General features: G+C 34.8%; 1 protein-coding gene across 4 annotated transcripts in view; it reads right to left on the minus strand.

Moving 5' to 3' along the window:
* The window catches only part of SPATA5 (spermatogenesis associated 5), a 374748-nt gene that overhangs the window by 306549 nt on the left and 44527 nt on the right, over positions 1 to 23672 (minus strand). For all 4 annotated transcript variants that reach the window (XM_045468189.1, XM_045468183.1, XM_045468197.1 and 1 more), the window contains exon 10: positions 19255 to 19409. In XM_045468189.1, coding sequence (XP_045324145.1) covers positions 19255 to 19409 — 155 coding nt within the window. The remainder of the gene's footprint in view (positions 1 to 19254; positions 19410 to 23672) is intronic.

Genomic DNA, 23672 nt, shown 5'->3' on the forward strand with positions numbered 1-23672 from the left:
TTATTTTTTTTTTTTTTTTAATTTTTTTTTCAACGTTTTTATTTATTTTTGGGACAGAGAGAGACAGAGCATGAACGGAGGAGGGGCAGAGAGAGAGGGAGACACAGAATCGGAAACAGGCTCCAGGCTCTGAGCCCTCAGCCCAGAGCCTGACGCGGGGCTCGAACTCACGGACCGCGAGATCGTGACCTGGCTGAAGTCGGACGCTTAACCGACTGCGCCACCCAGGCGCCCCTGTATTCACAATTTTATATTCTACTTTTTTTTTAAACTTCCTACATTTTTTGATGTTATAATCTTCCAGTTACTGTATGACTTTGGGCAACTTACTTGATCTCTCTAAACTTTCTCATCTAGAATACATAAAACCTATGCTCTCAGTTTTATTGTGAGAATTAAACAGTGTATTTATATTAACTGCACTTTGCCTGGCACACTGTAACTATTTAATAAATACTAGGTATTAGTTTATTTAAATGTCTAAAAGATGATTACAATGAACAGTTATATTTTGAAGGACTAGTGACAAAAGATAACAGCCAATTAGGCAATTACATTTGTAGTTTCATGAGCAATATTTAATTACCATAACTTTTCTATTCTTTTCCTTTGTGTCTGATAATTACATTTCTTAAACTAAAGGTAAACAAGTTTTGCATTTCAATTTAGCACCTAAATGATGAGTCTTTCTATAGCTAAGATACCAATTAAAAAATGAATACAAATCAGCTTAAAGAGTTACTATTGCACAGAAGAATCTTAAAGCACAGAAAGTCATGGGAAAAGTCAGTCTGTCAAAAAAGAATAAATACCAGCATGAAATCATAAAATCCTAAAACTAGAGCAGGAATTCAAAAACTAGCTGGTTCACTATCCCACCTTCAGACAGTATTTCATCTTTCAAGTCCTCTCATCTTTCAACAAATACTATTTTACGCTCTTTAAAAAAATAAAAAATTCTATAACTCTCTTTTTAATAAGTTACACTATATCATAACTGCCAGAAAATTATTCCTACAATCTAACCTAAATCACTCCTGATAATAGCTGGGTCCTTTCTTTCTTACTCGGTCCTAATGAAAACAGTGAACAGCTGCTCATATATGGCTTTATAACCTTTTAACTTATTTTTATAATAATAAAGTTAGAAGTAAAGGAACAGCTGTCAAACAAGTACAGACAGAGCAGTGAGATAAATTTCCCAAGAGTGATGCCCTCCACAAACTATCTTACAATACTTTCTGGACAAACATCCACCCAACAATATGCAAACCAAAACCAAAACCAAAACACCCCTCAACCTGCATACCAACAGAAGCCAAAAGACCTGATGATTGATTGCATGTAAGAAAAACCAAACACAAAAACAAACAAACAAACAAAAAACAACTTACGGACAAGTTCCAAGAGCACAAAGTAAAAATTAATGAACTGAACTGCAGATATTGGGAAAAATACTATGAAAGAGGAATTCAATAACCCCAGAGGGACAGTGTCTTTACACATCTGTGAGGCAAGGTGCTTGTGTTTGTTACATACCAAGTTTTACACTGCCAGGTACAAAATGTTCTTTTGAAAGTGTTATTTTTACAGAAAATATTGTGACAAAGAGTACTTTTCATTTGTTCTTTCCTGCTAACATGTCCCAATAGAGGGACAAGAAGCCAGGAGTAGCAAGTGGGTTGGCACCTGTTCAAAATTCTCTGTGGGGTAAAACAGTAGCTTTTGAACAATTCAAATATGTAAAATACATTTATTTCGTTTAGAAATCATACACATACCAAATTACTAAAAGTAACTAATAATGCAGAAGGAAAGAAGTTAAGAAAACCCAATCTCCAAGATTCAAAAGAACTATCCATACAATTCCAGATGCTTCTTTAATGGAGGCAAAGCAAAATTAGGAAGCAGTAAATATTCAAAATGAATTCTTAGGTGTAAGTGGAAAAAAAAGGGAAAGCCATTAGCTTTATATAGTAAAAGAGAAAAAATATTCTCCCCTATGCTTTAAAAAACACACTCTGAAATTTTTTTAAAAAACAAGTCAAAGTTTCAGTTGTACAATAGTGCCATAAACTATCTACAGTCTGTCTGTCTCTCTCTCTTTCTCTCTCCCCCAAATCCATTAAAATAAAAACTTGAGGTAAAATACAACAACAAAAAAGACAACTAAATGAGGACTCTGAAAAGTAAAGAAAAGTAGATGAACTGTGAGGCAAGTAAAAATACAGAGAAGTATTCTGTACAGGGTGCTAAGAGGGCCAAGTATTCTAAATATTTTTTCCTTCTGTTTTTCTCTCCTCCACTCCCGTTTTTTTTTCCCCCTCTTCCTGTCACTTTCATGTTGCATAAGCAACCTTAGTTGAAAACATCTAACAATTTCACAAGTAAGAGTACAGGGAACTTTAAAAAGTAGGTGAGTGGGGCGCCTGGGTGGCTCAGTCGATTGAGCGTCCGACTTCAGCTCAGGTCACGATCTCGCAGTCCGTGAGTTCGAGCCCCGAGTCAGGCTCTGGGCTGATGGCTCAGAGCCTGGAGCCTGCTTCCGATTCTGTGTCTCCCTCTCTCTCTGCCCCTCCCCCGTTCATGCTCTGTCTCCCTGTGTCTCAAAAATAAATAAATGTTAAAAATTAAAAAAATAAAATAAAATAAAAAGTAGGTGAGAAAGAATATAAGAAACTGCACGCCAAAACTTTGCCACTAATTGCAAACTGCCACTAATCTAGGTGATTTTGTTGTTCTTCAGTAAATCACATTAAGGATCTTACTGAAACATACAAAGGCTATGGGAGTCAGATGCTCCTATAACTCCTAATTAAAAAGGAAAAAAAAAATTAAGATAAAGAAGAAATAAACAATTCAAGTAAAAAAAAATCAAAAATATCCTGCAAATTTACAGATATCATGAAAAATATGACCAACTTAAAGTCAAATGTTTTAACCAGATTTCAAACTGTATACATTTCATAATCAGCTGAATGGCTTCATTAAAATTTGAGTTCAATTTCTAAAATATCACTACCTTACAATCACACTTTAATAAGTTTACTATGAGCTGTCTTCAGAGAACTGGTTATGTATGAACCTTAATAAATATAATAACATATTATATTTACATTAGCCTCAGACCGCAAAACTTTCTAACTTAATTCAACTTAAAAACAGTTCATCATTTCTTGGGGCACCTGGGTGGCTCAGTCAGTTAAGCCTCCGACTTCAGTTCAGGTCATGATCTCACGGTTTGTGGGTTCAAGCCCCGTGTCAGTCTCTGTGCTGAAAGCTCAGAGCCTAGAGCCTGCTTCAGATTCTGTGCCTCCCTCTCTCTCTCCTCCTCCCCTGCTGGTGCTCGCTCATTCTCTCTCTCTGTCTCTCTCTCAAAAACAAATATTTTTTAAAAATTAAAAAAAAAAATAGATAAACATTTCCAAAATGAGCTTTTAAAACACTACCTACTCTTGCCAGATAAGCAAGTCCAGGAAAAATCTCATTAAAAATGGAAAACTTTAAATAAGAAAAAAAAAAAAAAAAAAAAAAAACCACAGCAGCACCAATAATTGAAAAAAGAAATAAAAACACATGAAAATGATATAAAGTTTCACCTAGAAAATTCTTTGTTTCTCATTAAAATATTTTATATTTTTTCTAATTTACCAAATTCCTTAATTAATTTAACTGCAAACAGAAAAAAATGCTTTGACTATATAAGGAAATTGCTTAGAAAAATCCCTGTCATTCTTACTCTGGCACAGCAGAACTGGAAAATGATAAAGGAAAATGGATAAAGGAAAGAAAAGTATAAGAACCGAAGAAAGAGAAAGGGACTTTTACAGACTGGCCCCTAAGCCCAGGTGCTAAAGAAGCATATGTTCACAAGTTTCCCAAGTGAACTTTAAAAATCAATCATAAAAGAAATATAAAAGGTCCAGAAAAAAATGTTTTAAATAGTAAAAATTTTTAAATAAGTTTTATTCTAATTGTTCTTCTTTGGGAATTTGTGATACAAGTGAAAAGTCAAACAGAAGGACTCTTTGTTATATACGCATGTATCACCAGGACCTTCTTAACATGGTGTCTTGTATATTATACATGCTCAATGTCTAGTAAAGGAATAAATTAATAGGCAGACACATATTTCTCTTGTTTCATTTTAAACATAAAGTAGCTTGGGGCGCCCGGGTGGCTTAGTCGATTGAGCGTCTGACTTCGTCATAGGTCATGATCTCATGGTCCGTGGATTCAAGTCCTGTATCGGGTTCTGTGCTAACAACTCAGAGCCTGGAGCCTGCTTTCATTCTGTCTCCTCCTCTCTCTCCCCCTCCCCTGCTCACGCTCTGTCTCTCTCTCTCTTAAAATAAATAAACATTAAAAAAAATTTCCTTTAATAAAAAACAAATAAAATAAAAATGAAGTAGCTTAAGAGAGAGAAATAGGGGGATGGGCTGGTAGGAGGTAAAATGGGGAAAAAAGGAGAGAGTTAATAAACCAGCATGTGTGGTCAGACCTAATGTTGCTAACACATAAAAGTGTACAAAGGCTATACATATGCCTTGCATGACATTTTCTAGCCCAGATATGTCCATATAGTTGGATTATAATTTCAAACCATTTCCTATGATCTTCTTTGATGGTTGGTTGACAATAAAAATTTTTGCATATATGGAAAGAAAAAAAACCCTCCCCTATCAAGACTGGCGAAAGAGATGCTCCAAATCTCTGTGAAATAGAAGCAAAGAGAGGAGGCCCCTTTCTGTCAGAAAGCTGAGCAAACTTACATAAGCAACTTTCCTAAGCACCTTCAACTCTGTGTCCTAAGATACAGACTAGAAAAGGAAGTTCCCACATGGTGAAGAATAACCAATGCTAGCCAGAGTGCCAAGATATTGGGGAAAGAAAATTACTATTGATATTCTGGCTTGAGGCAACAGGTATGAGAAGAAAGCCCTGACAAAGAGTAAAAGGGACATTAGAAAATAATTCTCACAGCACAGTCTTAATGGTCAATATTTAGCAAAAGAACAAAGGATGTTACCTTATAATCAAAGCTTCTAATGGATGCTGAATGTGCTACATGTAACAACTGACGATATGAATGTTAGTGGGATAGAACCAACTTGGGAACCAGGCCTGAAAGATACCATAAGAGAATTCTGGGGAGGGGTGCCTGGGTGGCTCAGTCGGTTGAGTGTCCGACGTCGGCTCAAGTCATGATCTCACGGTTTGCGAGTTCGAGCCCCGCATCTGTGCTCTGTGCTGTCAGCTCGGAGCCTGAAGCCTGCTTCAGATTCTGTGTCTCCTTCTCTCTCTGCCCCTCCCCTGCTTGTGCTCTGTCTCTCAAAAATAAATAAATGTAAAAAAAAAAAAAAAAAAAAAAAAAAAAAATTAAGACAATTCTGGGGAATAAGTTTTCCAGAGAAATGAAACATGTATCTTAGGCATATGATGAGTTCTGTGAGACAGGTAAAACAAGTCTCAGGAACTAATAAGAAGGAAACCTATGTGGTAGACCGTTGAGCAAAAATTATCCTAGGGTAAAATTTGTCTATTTTTTTTTTTTATAACTTCTGACAAGTATGGGGGTTCATGTGTTACAGGTATCAACAAGAGAGTCAGGCTCCTATAGGAAGAGGTTTTAATATCAAATATACATTCACTTACTTATTTATTCACTCATTCACTCTGATATATTCATTCCACTTACAAGCTTGTTATGTTTGGAGTGTCTGCCCAGGCTCTAGGAATATAGGTAGGTACATAGAATGAGGTATGAAGAATAAACAAGATTGACATGGTCTCTACATAGTTGAGCTCACTGTCAGGATGAAGAGGCAGACATTAAACAAATACATTAATAATTATTTAAAGACTAAACAAACAAAACAAACAAACAAAATATATAGGATGCTACAATACACGTAACGGGCCTGGAAGGTCCTAGATAGTCAAATATAGCTTTCTAGAAGACCTGGTTATTTAAGCAAGAACATGAAAAACAAGTAAGAGAATGAATAAGGCTGTACCATTGGGAGCCTCTAATACTGGCTTTTAGTCCATTTTGGGGAAGGAAGGAAGAGATGTACATAACAATGGCAGAATCATACTGATGGACAGAGTTTTCCTCTAGATTCTAATCTGATAAAAGAGATCCATTTTAGCTTCCCTAATCTGTAACTTGACCAGTTACTATTCTCCTTCCTGGCCTCCTTTCTTTGCTATCTCTAGGAAAATCTGAAGTTGTGTACATTAGACATCTTGACACTACTGAAAAAGCAAAGAAGTATAATAATTAAACATGGATAAGAAAAGCCACTGAGAACAAATTCTACATGTTAGCAGCACATCCACCTAAAATCTAGCTAAGTACTCATGAGGGGCTGAGGGATATTTAAATCAGATAATTAAAGGTTCAAAGTTAATAGTTTATCCTTGTTAAGCTGGGATGAGAATGGCATTTCACCTCAGTGGTGTTCCTCCCCAAAACCCATATCCTAGCCTAACCATAGTAAAAACATCAGTCAAACTCAAATTGAGGGACATTTTTCAAAAGACCTGACAATATACTCAAAACTGTCAAGGCCATCAAAAACAAGCTGAGAATAAACACTGCTACAGCCCAGGGAAGCCCAGGAGACATGATAACCTGGATGGAATCCTGAAATAGACAAAAGCCATTAGGAAAAAAACTAATAAAATCCAAATAAAACATGGAAGAAGTTATAAGTGTTCAAAAAGGTTCGATTCAGAAGGCCTGGGTTGCTCAAACTCCACCCATTCTAAAGAAACGCCAGCCAATGACAGCCTTCTGGGAGATAATCTCTGGGCCTTTTAAATATCGTCCCTGATAAGAATGTTTTTGTATGTGAGGCCTTAGGCTATGCTGTACCTATTTGACCAGATAAGTTCACCCTGACAATGTGATTTAAGAACATCTTAAATTTTTGGCCTGAAAAAAGCTGGAATTTAAGTAGCTAAGGTCAGATGTGGAGTTGCTATATATACACTACATGGCTGACCTCCAGTAAAACCCTAGACACCAAAACCCATATGATTCTCCTTGGTCATTAACACTTTACATATATTGTCACATTGTTTCAGGTAGAACTAAGTATGTTCCCAGGTGATTCCATTGTGAGAGAACACCTAGAAGCTGGTGTCTGAATTCACCCTGTGGGACTTTTTTTCCCTTTGCTGATATTGATCTGTATTCTTTCACTGTAATAAATCATAAGCATGAGTATAATGGCTTTTGACTCCAGTTAGCCCTTCTAGTAAATCAAGCCAAAGAGTGATCTTGGGGCTCCCCAACAAAGACAGACAGATGATTAAATTATAAGCAGCTTAGACTTCTCTAGAACTCATTCTCACATATTCCCCTCTTATCTCCTAGTACTCATCTATAGCTCTAGACAGCAGAAAAAAAAACCTTTTATCTCAGGCCTTTAAATTTATTTTTTTTTTAATTTATCTCTGGCTTATAGTGGAATTCTCAGATATCTGCTAATTTTCAGATTAAGTTTAATCAATCTACCATATTTTTCCCACTTCAGCATCATACCCCATTCCATCTTAGAGCACTGGTCTTTCTATTGGGTCAAAACCAGAAGGTTCATTCTTAATACACTTAAAAAAACAAAACAAAACAAAACAAAACACCTACATAAAAATCTACAAAGCATTTCTCTGAAAAGTACATGAAATTCTGACAGCAATTTTAACATGGGACATTGGAATACATCCCACCCTGTTGCTTGGATATAAATCTTTATAAATAAGGGACACTTAAAAAAATGCCAAAAAGACACTTTTGTTTCTGGCCAATGAGTAAAAGGGATAAGATTTACGTTTCTGTCTGAAAAAGAAAAAACTAAAGAAAGTGGCAAAATATATGAAGCATCAACTCTCAGAACACTGGCCATCAGGCAACAAAGGACAATGCACCTTGGGAGAAAGGAAACCAACTATCTGATTACACACAACCAGTTGCCTGGAAAAGGTCACAGATTACAGCAATGAAGGGAAAACACAGGCAGAACCTGCTGTCTCCAGAGATGAAAAGATAAAGCTAGAAGTATGGGAAAGCCAAAGAGGCTAGGTATCACAGAGCAGAGGATTACAGACAAAAGAAGTCCACAGGGAGAGAACACCTGAAATCTGATGAGGGTCTCCTTTATATGTACTGTTATCTGTGTATATGTGAGAAAAACAAAATAAGGCTGGAGGAGGGATGGTGGTGGAAAGAGGTCAGAGACCCAAATGAATTAGAGGGAATAGTGCCTGCCCTCAACAGGGATGTTGTGATTCACAGGGCTTTAGGTAGAGTATTGATAAATGATTCTACCTCAGTAGTGGGGAAAAATTATCCCTAGACACAATACTGCCCTGGTCTCACCTAAGGAAATTTAAAGGCAAGAACCCCCACCTCAATAATCAAACTATTTCCAAGTAATTTAACCACACCCAGAACAAACTTTAGGAGTATTTTTATAAATATAAAAATAATCCAGCTGCCAACAAAGTAAAATTCAAAATTTCTGGAATCTAATCAAAAAGTACAAGCATGCAAAGAAAATACAGCCCATAAGAAGAAGAAAGATCAATAAGTTGAAGCTGATTGAGAAATTATAGTTGATAGAATAAAGACATTAAAACAGTTGTTCTAAATGTATTCCATATGTTCAAAGAAAGGAAACACTAAAAACACTAAGTAGAGAAGAAGAAAATATAAAAGGATAAAAATCAAATCTCTAGAGAAGAAAGCTAATTTATTGTCTATAATTTTAAAAATGCAATGGATAGCGCTTATAGCAGATTAGAAATTCCAGGGGGGTAAAATAAGTTAGTAGAATGGTAAGCAAAACAACAGAAAGTAACTAAAATAAAGCAAAGAGAAAAAGAAAAAAAAAATGGACTTAGTATTACTGAGCTTTGGGACAATCTCAAGCAGACAAATGTACATGTATATTTTGAGTCCCCAGTGAGATAGTCAGGCAAGAAACAAACTAAATATTTAAAGAAATAATGGCCAATTTTTTTTTTCAAATTTGATTAAAACTATAAACCCATACATACAAGACCATCAATGAACCAGCACACGAAACATGAAGAAAGCTACAAAGGCACATCATAATTAAATTGCTTAAAACCAATGCTAAAGAGAAAATATTAAAAGCAACTAGAGAATAAAATATATATTACATATGGAAAACAAAGAAAATGGAGACAGCAAATTTCTTTTCAAAAATATTGCAAGAAAGAAGAGTGGAGGAAAAACAGTAAAGAATTTGGGGGGAGGGAGGATACTATCAACCCAAATTCTTTATCCAGTGAAAACGTGAAAATATCTTTGTAAAACAAACAAAAAAAAAACCCTTTTTTCAGACATAAGAAAACTGGAATAATTCATGACCAACACACCTGCATTACAGGAAATGTTAAATAAGCCTTTTAGGAAGAAGGAAAATGATACCAGATGGAAATCTGAATCTATACAAAAGACAAAAGAAGATGAAATGATAACTACATTGAATAAATATAAATATTTTTTTCTTTTAAATCTCTTCAAAAGAAAATACCATTTAGAGCAAAATGATGACAATATACTGTGGGGTTTACAAAATATGTGAAAGTAAAATGTATGACAACGGCACAAAGGCCAGAAGGGGAGCGATGGAAGTAAACTGTTTTAAGGTTCTTATTATACTATACATATGATATATTATCACTTGAAGGTAGACTGTGATAAGTTAAAGATGTCTCAAGGGAAATTTAAAAATATTATGAACTAAATGGAAATAAAATACAACATATCAAATATGTGGGATGCATTTAAAGCAACTGAAAGCTTATATTAGAAAAGAAAACCTAAAATTATTAACCACAATTCCCATCTTAAGAAAAAAAGAGGAACAAATTAAGCCTCATGCTAACAAAAGGAAGGAAATAAAGATGAGAGTAGAAATAAGTGAAATCAAAACCAGAAAAACAATAAAACACAACACTGACAATTTGAAAAGATCAGTAAAATTGATAGACCTTCAGTCAGACTAACCATGGGGGGGAAAAAAAGACACAAATTACCAATATGAGATATAAAAGACAGTACATCACTACTCATTTGGTAGACAGTAAAATGATAACAAGAGAAAACTATGAATGACTAACTCCACCAATCCAACAAAGCGAAATGGACCAATTCCTTAAAAGATACAAACTACCAAAACTCACTCAAGAAAAAAACAAAAAACTTGAATAGTCTGTATTTATTGAAAAATTAAATTTTACTTAAGTCTTCCAAATAATTAAAATTCTAGACCCAGATGGTTTCAGTGCAATACATTTAAGGAATTAATACTAATTTTACACAATTTCTTCCAACACATAAATGATGAGAGACCACGTTCCAATTCATTCCATAATACCAGCATTTCCCTAATACCAAAACCAGACAAAAAACTTCATTAAAAAAAAAAAAAAACTACAGACAAATCTCTCTCATGAACATATATAAAAAGGGTGCTATGTCACAATTCCACTTGAGTGGAATTCATCCAGAAATACAAGATGGATTCAACACTGAAAATGAATGTAATTCACTGTATTGACAAACAAAAAAACAAATTATGATCATTTCTACGATGCCGAAAATGCATTCAACAGAACTCAACAACCATTTTGGATTAAAAAAAAAAAAAAAAAAATTCTCTCTTCAAACTAGGAATAGGAGTAGAAAGGAACTTCACCTAATAAAGAAATTCCAAAAAAAAAAAAAAAAAAACTACCATCATACTTGATGGTGAGGGAGGGAATAAAGAGTTGTTTAATATAGGTATGGAGTTTCAGTTTGGGAAAAAAAAAAAATTTCTGGAGATCTGGAGATGGATGGTGGTAATAACTGCACAGCAATGTAAGCATATTTAATGAGGCCAAATTATACATTTAAAAATAGTTAAAATGGCAAATTTTATGCTATGTATATTTTACCATAGGTTAAAAAAAAAAAACAGTTTTCTCATATATGGTCCTCCTGACTGCAAGCTATAATTGTAGTTTCTGTAATGCTACCATCACACACAAAAGAGCAGGGTTAACCCTACCTAGGGGGGCCGGGGGCGGGGGGTGGGGGGGGAGTTAGTCAAAGACCTAAATGTAAGAACTAAAACTATAAACTCTTAAAATATAAGGTAAATCTTCACAACCTTGGATTTGGCAATGGTTTCTCAAATGTACCAGAAGTACACACAAGAAAAGAAAAAACAGATGCACTGGACTTCACCAAAATTAAAAACTTGTGCTTACAAGGTCACTATTAAGAAAATGAAAGAGGCAGCCCACTGAATAAGATAAACTATTACAAATCATACATATCTGATATCAGATAATCATATATCTAATAAAGGACTTGTATCCAGAATACATAAGAATTCTTACTACTCAATAATAAAAAGACAAATAAATAACCCAATTAAAAAGGGGCAAAGGATCTGAATAGACATTTCTCCAAAGAAGATACACACAACGGCCAATAAGCAAATGAAAAGATGCTTGTATCATTAGTCACTAAAGAAATGCAAATAAAAAATCACAATGAGATATCATTTCACACCCACTAGGATAGCTATAACCAAAAAGATAGTAAGTTTTAATGAGGTTATGTAGAAACAGGAACTCTCCATACACTGCCGGTGGGGATGTAAAATGGTAGTCACTTTGGAAAACTGTTAGTTCCTCAAAAGGTTAAACACAGAATTACCAACGACCTAGCAATTCTACTACTAGATATAGACCCAAAAGAATTAAAACAGATGCTCAAACAAAAACTTATATATAAATGTTCAAATTCAACTTTATTTATGACAGTCAAGATAGAAGCAATCCCAATGTCTATCAACTAATGAAAAGATAAATCATAACATGCAGTATCCATACAATAGAATATTACTTAGCAATAAAAAGGAATGAAGTACTGATACATGATGCATGGATAAACCTTGAAAATTTTATGCTTAGTGAAAGAAGCCAGTCACAAAGAATCAAGTATCTTACAATTCCATTTATATGAAATGTCTAGATTAGGCAAATCTATAGGGATATAAAATAGATAAATGTTTGCCTTAGGCTGGTGAGGATGGACAGGTTGGGAGATGATGGGTAAAGGGTACAGCGTTTCTTTTGGGGGATGATAAAAGGATGTTCTAAAGTTGACTACAGTAATGGCTGTACAACTCTTTAAATATACTTGACCACCAAAATATGTCCTTTAAATGACTGAATTGACACATGAATTGTACCTCAATGAAGCTGTTACCAAAATATGAATATATACTTATATAGAAGGGCAAAAGAACTATTTCTGAGAAATAAGAACATTTGTGAACCAAAATTCTTCACAAAATATTCAGTCATTTAACAAACTCTTATTATTTGGTTGTTACCATTTGCCAAGCCATGGAGATACAAAGATGAACAAGACAAAAGGTCCACAGGGATATATGCATATTTTGTGTATTAGGTGTATTATATCCACAAGCCATATATGTGTATTTTGTGGGTGTGTGTTAGGGATTACACTGCAAGATCTTTGGTAACTGAGAGGTCAGAAGACAATTTTCCAGGCAGAGAAGACCACACATGCAAAAACAGGAGTGGTTCAACAAGAGGAGAGCATAATGTTAGAAAAAAGTTAAGGAGGCACAAGCCAGGTTACAAATACCAAACTAAAGAGCTTAGACTTCATTCTAAAGATGATCAACTGGTAGTCATGCTGATAGCTTTTAAGCCAGATCAGTAATTTCTTTTGGATAAATTACTCAATGAAGAGATGGGAAGGACTAAAGGGCATGAGCAGATGGTATATAATTACTCCATATCTGTACAAGGTGAAATAAAGAAGTATAGTACCACAGAAGAACCACACTAACTACCAATGAGTTCCTTTACACTAAATGAAAATCTGTTTTTAGCAAACACTCATCAAGTATTTCTTATTGACCAACTATAACATATAAGTATAGCATATATCTCTATGATAACCTCAACATTATTTATAAATTCAAAAGAAGACATGCATCAGAAAACAGCAAATTAAGAGCTTTCCTTCTATAATCTGACAGGAAAAGTCTTTCATTTCACCAAAGTTAACCAGAATCAGAGCTGAGAGCAGAAACTGCTCTCTCATGTCTCCTACAAACTAACTTTTCTATCTCTCTCATGTCTCCTACAGACTATAAGCCTGAGAAAAGTAAGGTATAAAAAGAAAAGTGGAATGAAAGAGTTAAACTTCTAAAATATTTAATACACTTAAAACTACAATCTTGATTTTGGCACAGAGTATTTCCTGGTTAAAAGTAATCTACTTTCCCAAATGTGCTTTCCTGTTCAATTGTTATTACTTAAAACTATAAAAATGCACAAGAGAAGTTGGCAGGGAAGACTGGGATCTTGGGAGTGATAGAAGACACTCTTCTGTCTAGACAACAAGAGGCAAAATCAAAAGAAACCGAATTCAAAAGACTTGCCAAGAACCAATATGGAATTAATAGAATTTCCACAGGTTGTATATCTATTCCAAAAAAAGCAATCTGTTATTTAGTAAAGCATCCCAGAAACCCTCAATCCTTTGAATCTGTTAAAAATAAAGAACATATAGAACACAGTACTGTTTTTAAAGAACAGAAACTCAAATTCTTTCTAATTATCCTGAGGGTACATGAAGAATGAAATGTAATTATGGTCAATTAAACTATTTAACTCTCTGCACAGGAAAAGTAATGCTAATGAGCTCATCTTGTGAAATTCAACTGCCTTGTCACATTCTGATGTTCTATTCTCATCTGAAAAGATGCCAAATGAAAATACACCAGTCAATTTTGAATATGTAATTAGTGAAACAGTCTTTTGATTATTCATATAATTAAGTTTGCTACTATTTAAAATGGGAGTAAATGAGGTATGTTTATTTAACTAATGACATTTGGTATACACTCAATTTGACTGCTGACTACCTATAAATTTAATCTGGATCCAAGCTTACAAAGAGGTTTGAGGCAATACACTTAGTCTTAAGGCTCTAGTTACAATTCGCTTTTAAAAAGTGGGTTCAAATGAAAGTAGAGGCCTCTCTTTTTATTGACTTTTAACTTATTCTGAACCAAATGTCCAAATTCTGAAAACTGCAATCCAAAGCAGTACCAAAAGCATAAAGATGGATTATTTCCAAATAATGAAACAACCTAAAACTACCTAAAATGAAATAGGGAAACCCTGGGGGTGGGGATGATTTAAGATATATAAATGAATTAAACTTGATGGTAATCAATTTGTATATATTTGGTTAAGAATGCCATTTACCAGTGATCCAGTGATAATTGCTATGGTATATATAAAATGGCTTATTGTAAATACAATATGTAAATACAACTATTGAAAGCATTTTTTTTTTTTTTTTTTGCTTATCTTAATAAAATAAGAATTTCTAATACATCAAGAAAGCAACATGTTTTGGTAGAAAATATAAAGGACTATTCTACATCCTTCCAGAACACACAACTTAGCACTATTACAGGCATATTTACTCCAAAATTGTTAAATTCACTGAATATACAGTAAGGGTTAAAATTCGCTAAAGAAACCACTTGTTTTATAAAATACGAAGAATCTGAAGAATGTTACATGAAGGTAAACAAAAACATTAAGCTTTAGTACAGAAGAAGGATGCAATACTCTTTAAATACATGTGAAATTGACCATCTGTTTTGTTTTGTTTTTCCAAGAGAATTATAGTTGTTCACTTATCCATTCAGCAAATATTGATTGGACATCTATTATGTGGTAGGACAAATATAAAGGATAAAAATAAGAACTGCTCTCACAGAATTTAAAATCCCTTAAAAAGCCATCCAGTTTAGACCAATCATCTAAAAATTTAAAATTTTTATAGAAAAAAGAAGATATATAATTGATAGTTTTCATTTTCTTATTTTAAGTCCCTACCCAAAGATTATCCAGTATTATTCCTCAAAATGAAAAATAAATTCTAGTGGCAGGCAAATAAAAAAGGACTAAAGTAAAAATAAAATAAGACTTTATTTAAGCTCTTTATAATTTTAAATTTTTATCACATAATTATAAATTAAAACAATCTTTCTGAGGGGAGAAAAAAAACAGAGCTTAATGACATTTGCCTTAAACTTTAAAACCACATATTTCCGTCTGATAATTCCACTTCTGGGAAACATAAATGCAAAGGTTTGGACATAAATGTGTATATAACCATATTAGAAAAAAACAGGAAAAATAAACAGATTTTCTTTAGAATAGAAGAAGGATAAAACAATTACAGTTTACCACATAACAATCTATTAAACAGTCATTTAAAAGATATTTGCTGAAAAATTTTAAAGTAAAATGTTTACCATATAATTTTAAGTGAAAAAAGAAAAATATAAAACTATATATTCTAAGATTAGTTATATTAAAATATCTATATGCATAGAAAAACAATCTTTAAAAAAATTTTAAACTATTAGAATTATAACAAAATATTAACAGTTGTTATTTCTGGGTGAAAAACCAAAATTTCAAAATGCACACTGACATAGTCAAAGATTCTAAGGATTCCTGTGGTAAAGAAATACATTTGATTTTAATTACCAATTAATTGTAAAATACATTTGACTTTTAATACACCAGTTGGTATAATCACCAATTCAGAAAGTCCACAAAAAGGAAACATTACATTTCAGTAAGTAGCTAACACTTGTGGTCTCCTGATTAATAATGCATTAATTACATTGTAATTGGCAATATTCCCACCTTAGGACATTTCTTTTCAACTTAAATATAACTAGGCAAGTGTGATTTAGAAGTCTTAATCTCACACGCTGAAATCTTTTCTCAAAAGATGCTGAATGCTCAATTTACTATTTAAAAAATGTTCACAATTAACTACCGGCTTGAAACAGGTTTTCTATAGCAAAGTAAGTAGTAAACCTTCTGCAGATATAATTTGGAGATATTTTTGTATATGCGATAGTCTGAAAGCAGAAGAGAAAAATTTTAGCAATCCAATTATAGAAATGTTGACTTCTCAGGAAAATTTTTACAATCTGAAGTGAGCATAAAAAGCAATGTAAAAAAGTACTTTGACCAGGGCTAATCACCCTGGAGCTCATGAGTAACATCACAGTACACCATGGCCTTAGGCCAAGTAATAAAGTGCCAAATGGAAAATGGCACAAGTCCATGGATTGTAAATACTGTATCAGAAGAAAATAAAGGGGAAAAAAAATCTCTCATTAGAGCAATTAAAAATGCAGTTGTAGTATCAGTTCCTCTGATGAATAAATCAGTTCAGCAATTCCAAAAGTGGACAGCCACTGTTCAAACACATTCTCTATTGGCAGTAATTTTAAATTTAAAAAACTCACTGTATGTTTCTCTAGTTCCTAAACTTTTTTAAACACTGAAGTGTTTTTGGATGGTGTAGCTGGTTTATAACCCTATCACCCGAAATTTTCACATGTGGCATTTGATGAATATGCATTTACTTGACCCATTACATTATGTAACAGTAGCCAACAAAACACAGATAAATACAAGTAAAGATATTCACACCAATGTGCCCAAACTTTAGACTATAAATTCCAAAGAAATGAAAAGCTTCTACTAATCCAACATCAATCATTAATTATTCCATAATTCCATTTGTCAAATTATTCATACTAAATTAGCATGTTCTACTACAGAACTATAGTAGAACCCAAAGTTAAGCTGTAAGTTCATTAGTGAATTTGAAAATGTTTTCGAAAAAACATTTAAAATCACATTAAGTTGCCTAAACTAGAAGCTAGTCCTTAGAGATATTCCTAACTGAGGGCACTGTTTTCCACCTTAATTGACAAAACAATTGTGTTCTATAAGAAGTAAACAAGCATCTTCATCACTTAAGCTTTTGCTAACTACCATAAAGTTTAGTGGCTCAAAAAAAACAGACATTTGATATTTCTGACAATTCTAAGAGTTAACTGGGTGTTTTTTCTGGTTTAGGTAAACTTCAGTAGGGGTGGGATAGTCTAGCATTGTGTCTGTCACATGTCTGACAATTGGCAGGATGGCTGAAAGGAGGGAATCTCAGCTAAGAGGGCTCACTTATGCTCCACATGGTATTTAACCCTCCAGGAAACAAGTACAGATATCATAGCATAACTAATGCAGGGATTCTAAGAGTCGCAAGAAAAGGCAAGCCCTAGGTGCTTTCAAGTCTGCTTGCATCATGATTGCTAATATCCTATTAGCCAAAGCAAGTTACATGGCCAAGTACAAATTCAAAGGGTGGAAAACCTGACTCCATCTCTTTTATGGTAGGAGCTACAAAGCTGCAGTGCAAAAAGGGCAAACAGAATGGTGGGAAAAACCTGTAGTCAGTTTATGCAATCTACCACATTGCAAAATGCAGAAAGTATCTGCTCCACATGGTCCATGGCCAAATAAGTTTCCATAATAGCTCTCTTTCACACTTCTTCATATTTAAAAACCCTGAAAAGTCCTGCAGCAAAAACTACAACCGATTTCATTTAAACCAGTACTTCCCAAACATATTTGGCCACAAAATACATTTTCCAAGGAACAGTCCCCTTTAAAAGTGAAAACCAAAAGAACAAAACAACAACAAAAAAAGTGAAAACAAACCCATTGATCTCTCCCCACTATATGGTTCCACACAGTCTATTCCATTGACTTAGTATCTTTTTAGTCTCTCTCAGTTTTTTTGTTTGTTTTAGCTTACAGCAATTATAAACCATTAGTTAATGACCAAGAGAACTGTTAATATACACACAATGGGCAAAAGAGTACAAAACTATGTCTGACTCTCTAATACGGCTCTAAGTTTTAAATAATTGTAACGTGTGAGCTTTTACAAGGGAGTATCTCAGAAGCAATAAGACAAACTCAAAAAGAAAAACTAAAGAGGTGATATTATAGAAGCAAAGGGAAAGAGTAGTCACAAAGTTCCATTCTTCCATCAGTGCTCTCCTAAAGTGTCAGAGAGCAATCTATAAACTTTCCTCAAGCTATACCAAGATATAAACACTCCTTATGATCAAGCCAACTTTAACAGCCCATCCCTTACCCCAATACAATGCAGGACACACCATCAATGCTTTGTTTTAATGCTCATTTTCTGCAAATATTAATATATTCAAAGAAACATTTCTTTCCTGAATGTTAGGCCTACTTGGGTGATAAGAGAACGTAACAGATGATCCCCGCCCCCCCCACCCTTAAAAGGTAGCTTCTGATGTCCTTATGGTGATTTGATTGTGAACTGTGCAAAGCATGTCAATAATTGAGAAAATGTAAAAGAACCTGAGGAAACACCAGGCATCATAACTTGAAGATTTTTTTTTATTCTAAAATTAGCCTAGTTGACATTTTCTTATAAGTCTAAATATGCAATTAGCATACAACCCAGCAGTTGCACTCGTGGGCATTGATTTTGGAGAAATAAAAACTTACATTTACACAATACCTGCAGACGAATGTTCATAGCAACTTTATTCATAATTGCCCTAAACTGGAAACAGCTCAGATGTCCTTCAACAGGTGAATGACTAAGCAAATTATGGTATAGCCACACCATGGAATACGACTCAGCAACAGAAAGAACAAACTATTGTTGCACATAACAACTTGGATGAATCTCCTTGGAATTATGCTAAATGGGAAAAAACTAATAACAAATGGCTGTATAGTGTATAGTTAGATTTATATAACATTTCTAAAATGACAGAATTTTACAAACAGGTACAGAACAAGGTTAGTATGGTTATGAAAGAGCAAAGCAAGAGATCACTGTGGTGATGGAACTATTCAGTATCTCAATTCCAGTGACAGATACACAAAACTTTGCAAGTAATAAAACTGCACAGAACTAAACACACACACACACACACACAAATAAGTACAAGTAACACTAGAAATCTGAATAAGATCAGTGATTATATCAGCATGAATATCCTGCTTGTGATAGTGTACTAATTGTTTGCAAGATGTTACCACGCAGGGGGAAAGTGAGTGAAGAATACACAAGATCTCCCTACAGTATTTCTTACAACTGCACTAAATCTCCAATTACATCCATAAAAATTTCAATTAAAAAAAATTTTTTTTTAAGTTTAGCCTGGGTATATTGTCTCTATGCAGTCTCTGTTTCTTTCAGAGTTAAACAGTGTGGCTAGCATGGGAGTACAAATGACTTACATTTGGTACATCGATTGCTACTTCCCTCATAGCACTGGGCCTGACGTCATTCATCCCTTGTAAGAAATCATTCAGAGTAATCTTCACCAGCCCAGCCATCTTGCTATCAGAGAGATTAGGCTGTTTCTTCAAGACTCTCCGTAAGGCATAGAGACCTGCAAAGAGAAAAGTAATACAAGATTTATCTTCTACCCCATAAATACAGACTGAACCATTACCAATAAAAATAATAATAAACCCAAACTTCACACTTCTAGCATTTCAAATCATTTGTTTGTGTGTGTATATGAAGGTAGAAGGATAAGGAAGAGGACTGAAAAATGTGGGCGATGAAGGCAAAAATCCAAATGCTTAGTTTGGGCAGTAAAAATATGACAAACTGGTATGAAATCTGAAAGACAGATATTTTATAAACATGAAATAAAATTTACAAAACAACATCTACAAAAAAAGACCATAAAGATTTATCAGAATAGCCTGGGGAATAACACACCTCTTGCCTCTGCCCTTTTTATTAATACATTCAATCCAGAGTTATAGGTTTTGTAAGGTATTGGCAGAACATCTTAAAGGAAATATTCAGTTGGCAGTCGGAAATGTGGTTTTGGAACTCAAGAAAGAATGAGACTTTAGAGCTGTGTGTATAGACACAAGATCTCGAATTATATAGGAGAGACCTACAAAGACAGGCTAGAAAGGAACAAGGGATGGAAGAATGAGGGCTGAAGGCTCAATCTTAAGGAAGCCCATCATTTGAAAAGCATAAGAAATAACTGGACCCACAAAAGTATAGCCAACTAATCTTTGACAAAGCAGGAAAGAATATCCAATGGAAAAAAGACAGTCTCTTTGACAAATGGTGCTGGGAGAACTGGACAGCAACGTGCAGAAGGATGAAACTAGACCACTTTCTTACACCATTCACAAAAATAAACTCAAAATGGATAAAGGGCCTGAATGTGAGACAGGAAACCATCAAAACCCTAGAGGAGAAAGCAGGAAAAAACCTCTCTGACCTCAGATGCAGCAATTTCTTACTTGACACATCTCCAACAGCAAGGGAATTAAAAGCAAAAGTGACAGGGGCGCCTGGGTGGCGCAGTCGGTTAAGCGACCGACTTCAGCCAGGTCACGATCTCGCGGTCCGGGAGTTCGAGCCCCGCGTCGGGCTCTGGGCTGATGGCTCAGAGCCTGGAGCCTGTTTCCGATTCTGTGTCTCCCTCTCTCTCTGCCCCTCCCCCGTTCATGCTCTGTCTCTCTCTGTCCCAAAAATAAAAATAAACGTTGAAAAAAAAAAAATTAAAAAAAAAAAAAGTGAACTACTAGGACCTCATGAAGATAAAAAGCTTCTGCACAGCAAAGGAAACAATCAACAAGACTAAAAGGCAACCAACGGAATGGGAAAAAATATTTGCAAATGACATATTGGACAAAGGGCTAGAATCCAAAATCTATAAAGAGCTCACCAAACTCCACACCCAAAAAACAAATAATCCAGTGAAGAACTGGGCAGAAAACATGAATAGACACTTCTCTAAAGAAGACATCCGGATGGCCAACAGGCACATGAAAAGATGCTCAACATCGCTCCTCATCAGGGAAATACAAATCAAAACCACACTCAGATATCACCTCACGCCAGTCAGAGTGGCCAAAATGAACAAATCAGGAGACTATAGATGCTGGAGAGGATGCAGAGAAACGGGAACCCTCTTGTACTGTTGGTGGGAATGCAAATTGGTGCAGCCACTCTGGAAAACAGTGTGGAGCTTCCTCAAAAAATTAAAAATAGATCTACCCTATGACCCAGGAATAGCACTGCTAGGAATTTACCCAAGGGATACAGGAGTGCTGATGCATAGGGACACTTGTACCCCAATGTTTATAGCAGCACTCTCAACAATAGCCAAATTATGGAAAGAGCCTAAATGTCCATTAACTGATGAATAAAGAAATTGTGGTTTATGTACACAATGGAATACTACGTGGCAATGAGAAAGAATGAAATATGGCCTTTTGTAGCAACGTGGATGGAACTAGAGAGTGTGATGCTAAGTGAAATAAGTCATACAGAGAAAGACAGATACCATATGTTTTCACTCTTATGTGGATCCTGAGAAACTTAACAGAAGACCATGGGGGAGGGGAAGGAAAAAAAAAAAGAGGTTAGAGAGGGAGAGAGTCTAAACATAAGAGACTCTTAAAAACTGAGAATAAACTGAGGGTTGATGGGGGTGGGAGGGAGGGGAGGTTGGGTGAGGAGGGCACCTGTTAGGATGAGCACTGGGTGTTGTATGGAAACCAATTTGACAATAAATTTCATATTAAAAAAAAAAGAAATGATGATTTTAAAAAAGGATTAATAGAAGAGATAGAGGAGTGGAATCAGAATAGTAAAATACTGCAGTAGCCAGGGGCGCCTGGGTGGCTCAGTCGGTTAAGCGGCTGACTTCGGCTCAGGTCATGATCTCACAGCCCGTGAGTTTGAGTCCCGCGTCGGGCTCTGTGCTGACAGCTCAGAGCCTGGAGCCTGTTTCCGATTCTGTGTCTCCCTCTCTCTGACCCTCCCCTGTTCATGCTCTGTCTCTCTCTGTCTCAAAAATAAACGTTAAAAAAAAAAAATTAAAAAAAAAATACTGCAGTAGCCAAAAAGATGTTTAACCAAGTCAAATTTAGAAAGATCAAGAATAACTTAAAAGAGATCATGCTGACCTGTAAAGTTACAGATGCAAATTTTTTGTTTTTGGTATTTGCTTGCAGTTTCAACACTAACAGGACTAAATGTTCTAATTCCCCTTCCTTCACAACTAGTTGCCAGATTTAGAGCCCTCTGATCTGTGGCAAAGACCTTTAGGCAGCAAAGTCCCTATCTACCTGCTCTCTGCCATAGAGTCTTTAATAAAATGCTACTTTTATGTTCCAGTGAACAATGAAATTCCAATTAGAAGAATTTTAGTCTCAGAGACCTCTTAGAAATCCAGTCTGAATAACCAAACTTGTCCTGGGACACTAGCTAGTTCCATCATGTTTAATGGTCTTTCGTCTGAAATGCTATGCCTCTGTGAATTTTTTACATAGTTAAAATGATACCATAAATATCATTTTACTTGCTTTCATTTATTTGAACTTTTACAGAGAAACAGAAGCAATGATGCAAGGAAGGCAGACAGAAACTCCCCAAAACAGAGAGCTGGGTATCTTTTGATTAGTAGGAAAAAAGTAAATACCTCAGTGACATTCAAAAAATAGATCTACAGTAATCTTTCCCAGGAAATTATCAGTGTAAGTCTAATATTCATGGAAGACTCTGAAATAGTAAGCTAAATGGGAAAAATAGCTACACAAGAGGAAACTGAAAATATATGTAAAAAAAAAAAAAATCATTATTTTCTAGAGCAAATGTCTTAGGCCATCTTAGGTCTATCTTACAAACACCCACTTGGTTTTTCTGCCTTCCAAAATCCTGAAGACAAATCTTCACATCTCTCGCATTTCTGCTTATCTTTTGAGCAAAAGCACTAACTGCCTCTGTTCCAGATATATCTTTTCAAGGATGTCTGTACACACGAAGATAATCTCCCTCCAAAGCAAAAGGGAGACATGTTTACGGTCTATTACAAAAGATTTGGGTTCCCTAAATTCAGGGTTCTCTTCCTATAATGTCTTGTCTGGAAACAGAAGTCACCCAGCCCTCTTCTTTGTGTCACTCGGTAAAAACTGAGGCTCAAGGAACCTGTGCAAATGCTGCTGTTGTGGCTACTTCTGTTGCTATAATATTCTGTCCTCCATGACCCATAAATACCATATCTTCTGCAAGTACTTGTGAAAGCTTGCAAGTAGGGTAAAATCTCAGACCCTTCACAACTCTTGACACAAAAATAAAAGTTTGTGTTAAATTAGGTTGTTTCACTGCCCAACATATATTTTAATTAAATGGTACAATAGCATTAAAAAACTGAACTAAACAATACTGCAGTAATAACGTGCTGTGTTATATTAAACAGCACGTGAGGTGCCCAAAAGAACTTAAGCAAGTCCTACAGAATCTTACATAGATGTAAATAATCAAAAGACCAGAAAAATCTGACTCTTCTTCGTGTCTCAAATGGCTATTTAGCAATTTTTGTCAATATTTTTAATTAAACCAGATACCTCACTCTTACTCTTATCTAAAGAGATACTCTTTAGTATCTCTTACTGAGATACTAAGAACTTAAACAAAAGAAGTAGTCAAATAATTTTCCTGTCAAATTTATGTCATGTAAACATAAAGTTTGATAATAAAGAAAACCAATTATTTTCATCCGACAGAGTCAGAAAACACAGACAACATACAGTTTTAAAAAGTATGTACAGGTGTGCGTGGGTGGCTCAGTCGGTTGAGCATCTGACTCTTGATTTTGCCTTAGGTCACGATC

The sequence above is a fragment of the Leopardus geoffroyi genome, chromosome B1 (assembly GCF_018350155.1).
Source record: "Leopardus geoffroyi isolate Oge1 chromosome B1, O.geoffroyi_Oge1_pat1.0, whole genome shotgun sequence".
NCBI classification, from domain to species: domain Eukaryota; kingdom Metazoa; phylum Chordata; class Mammalia; order Carnivora; family Felidae; genus Leopardus; species Leopardus geoffroyi.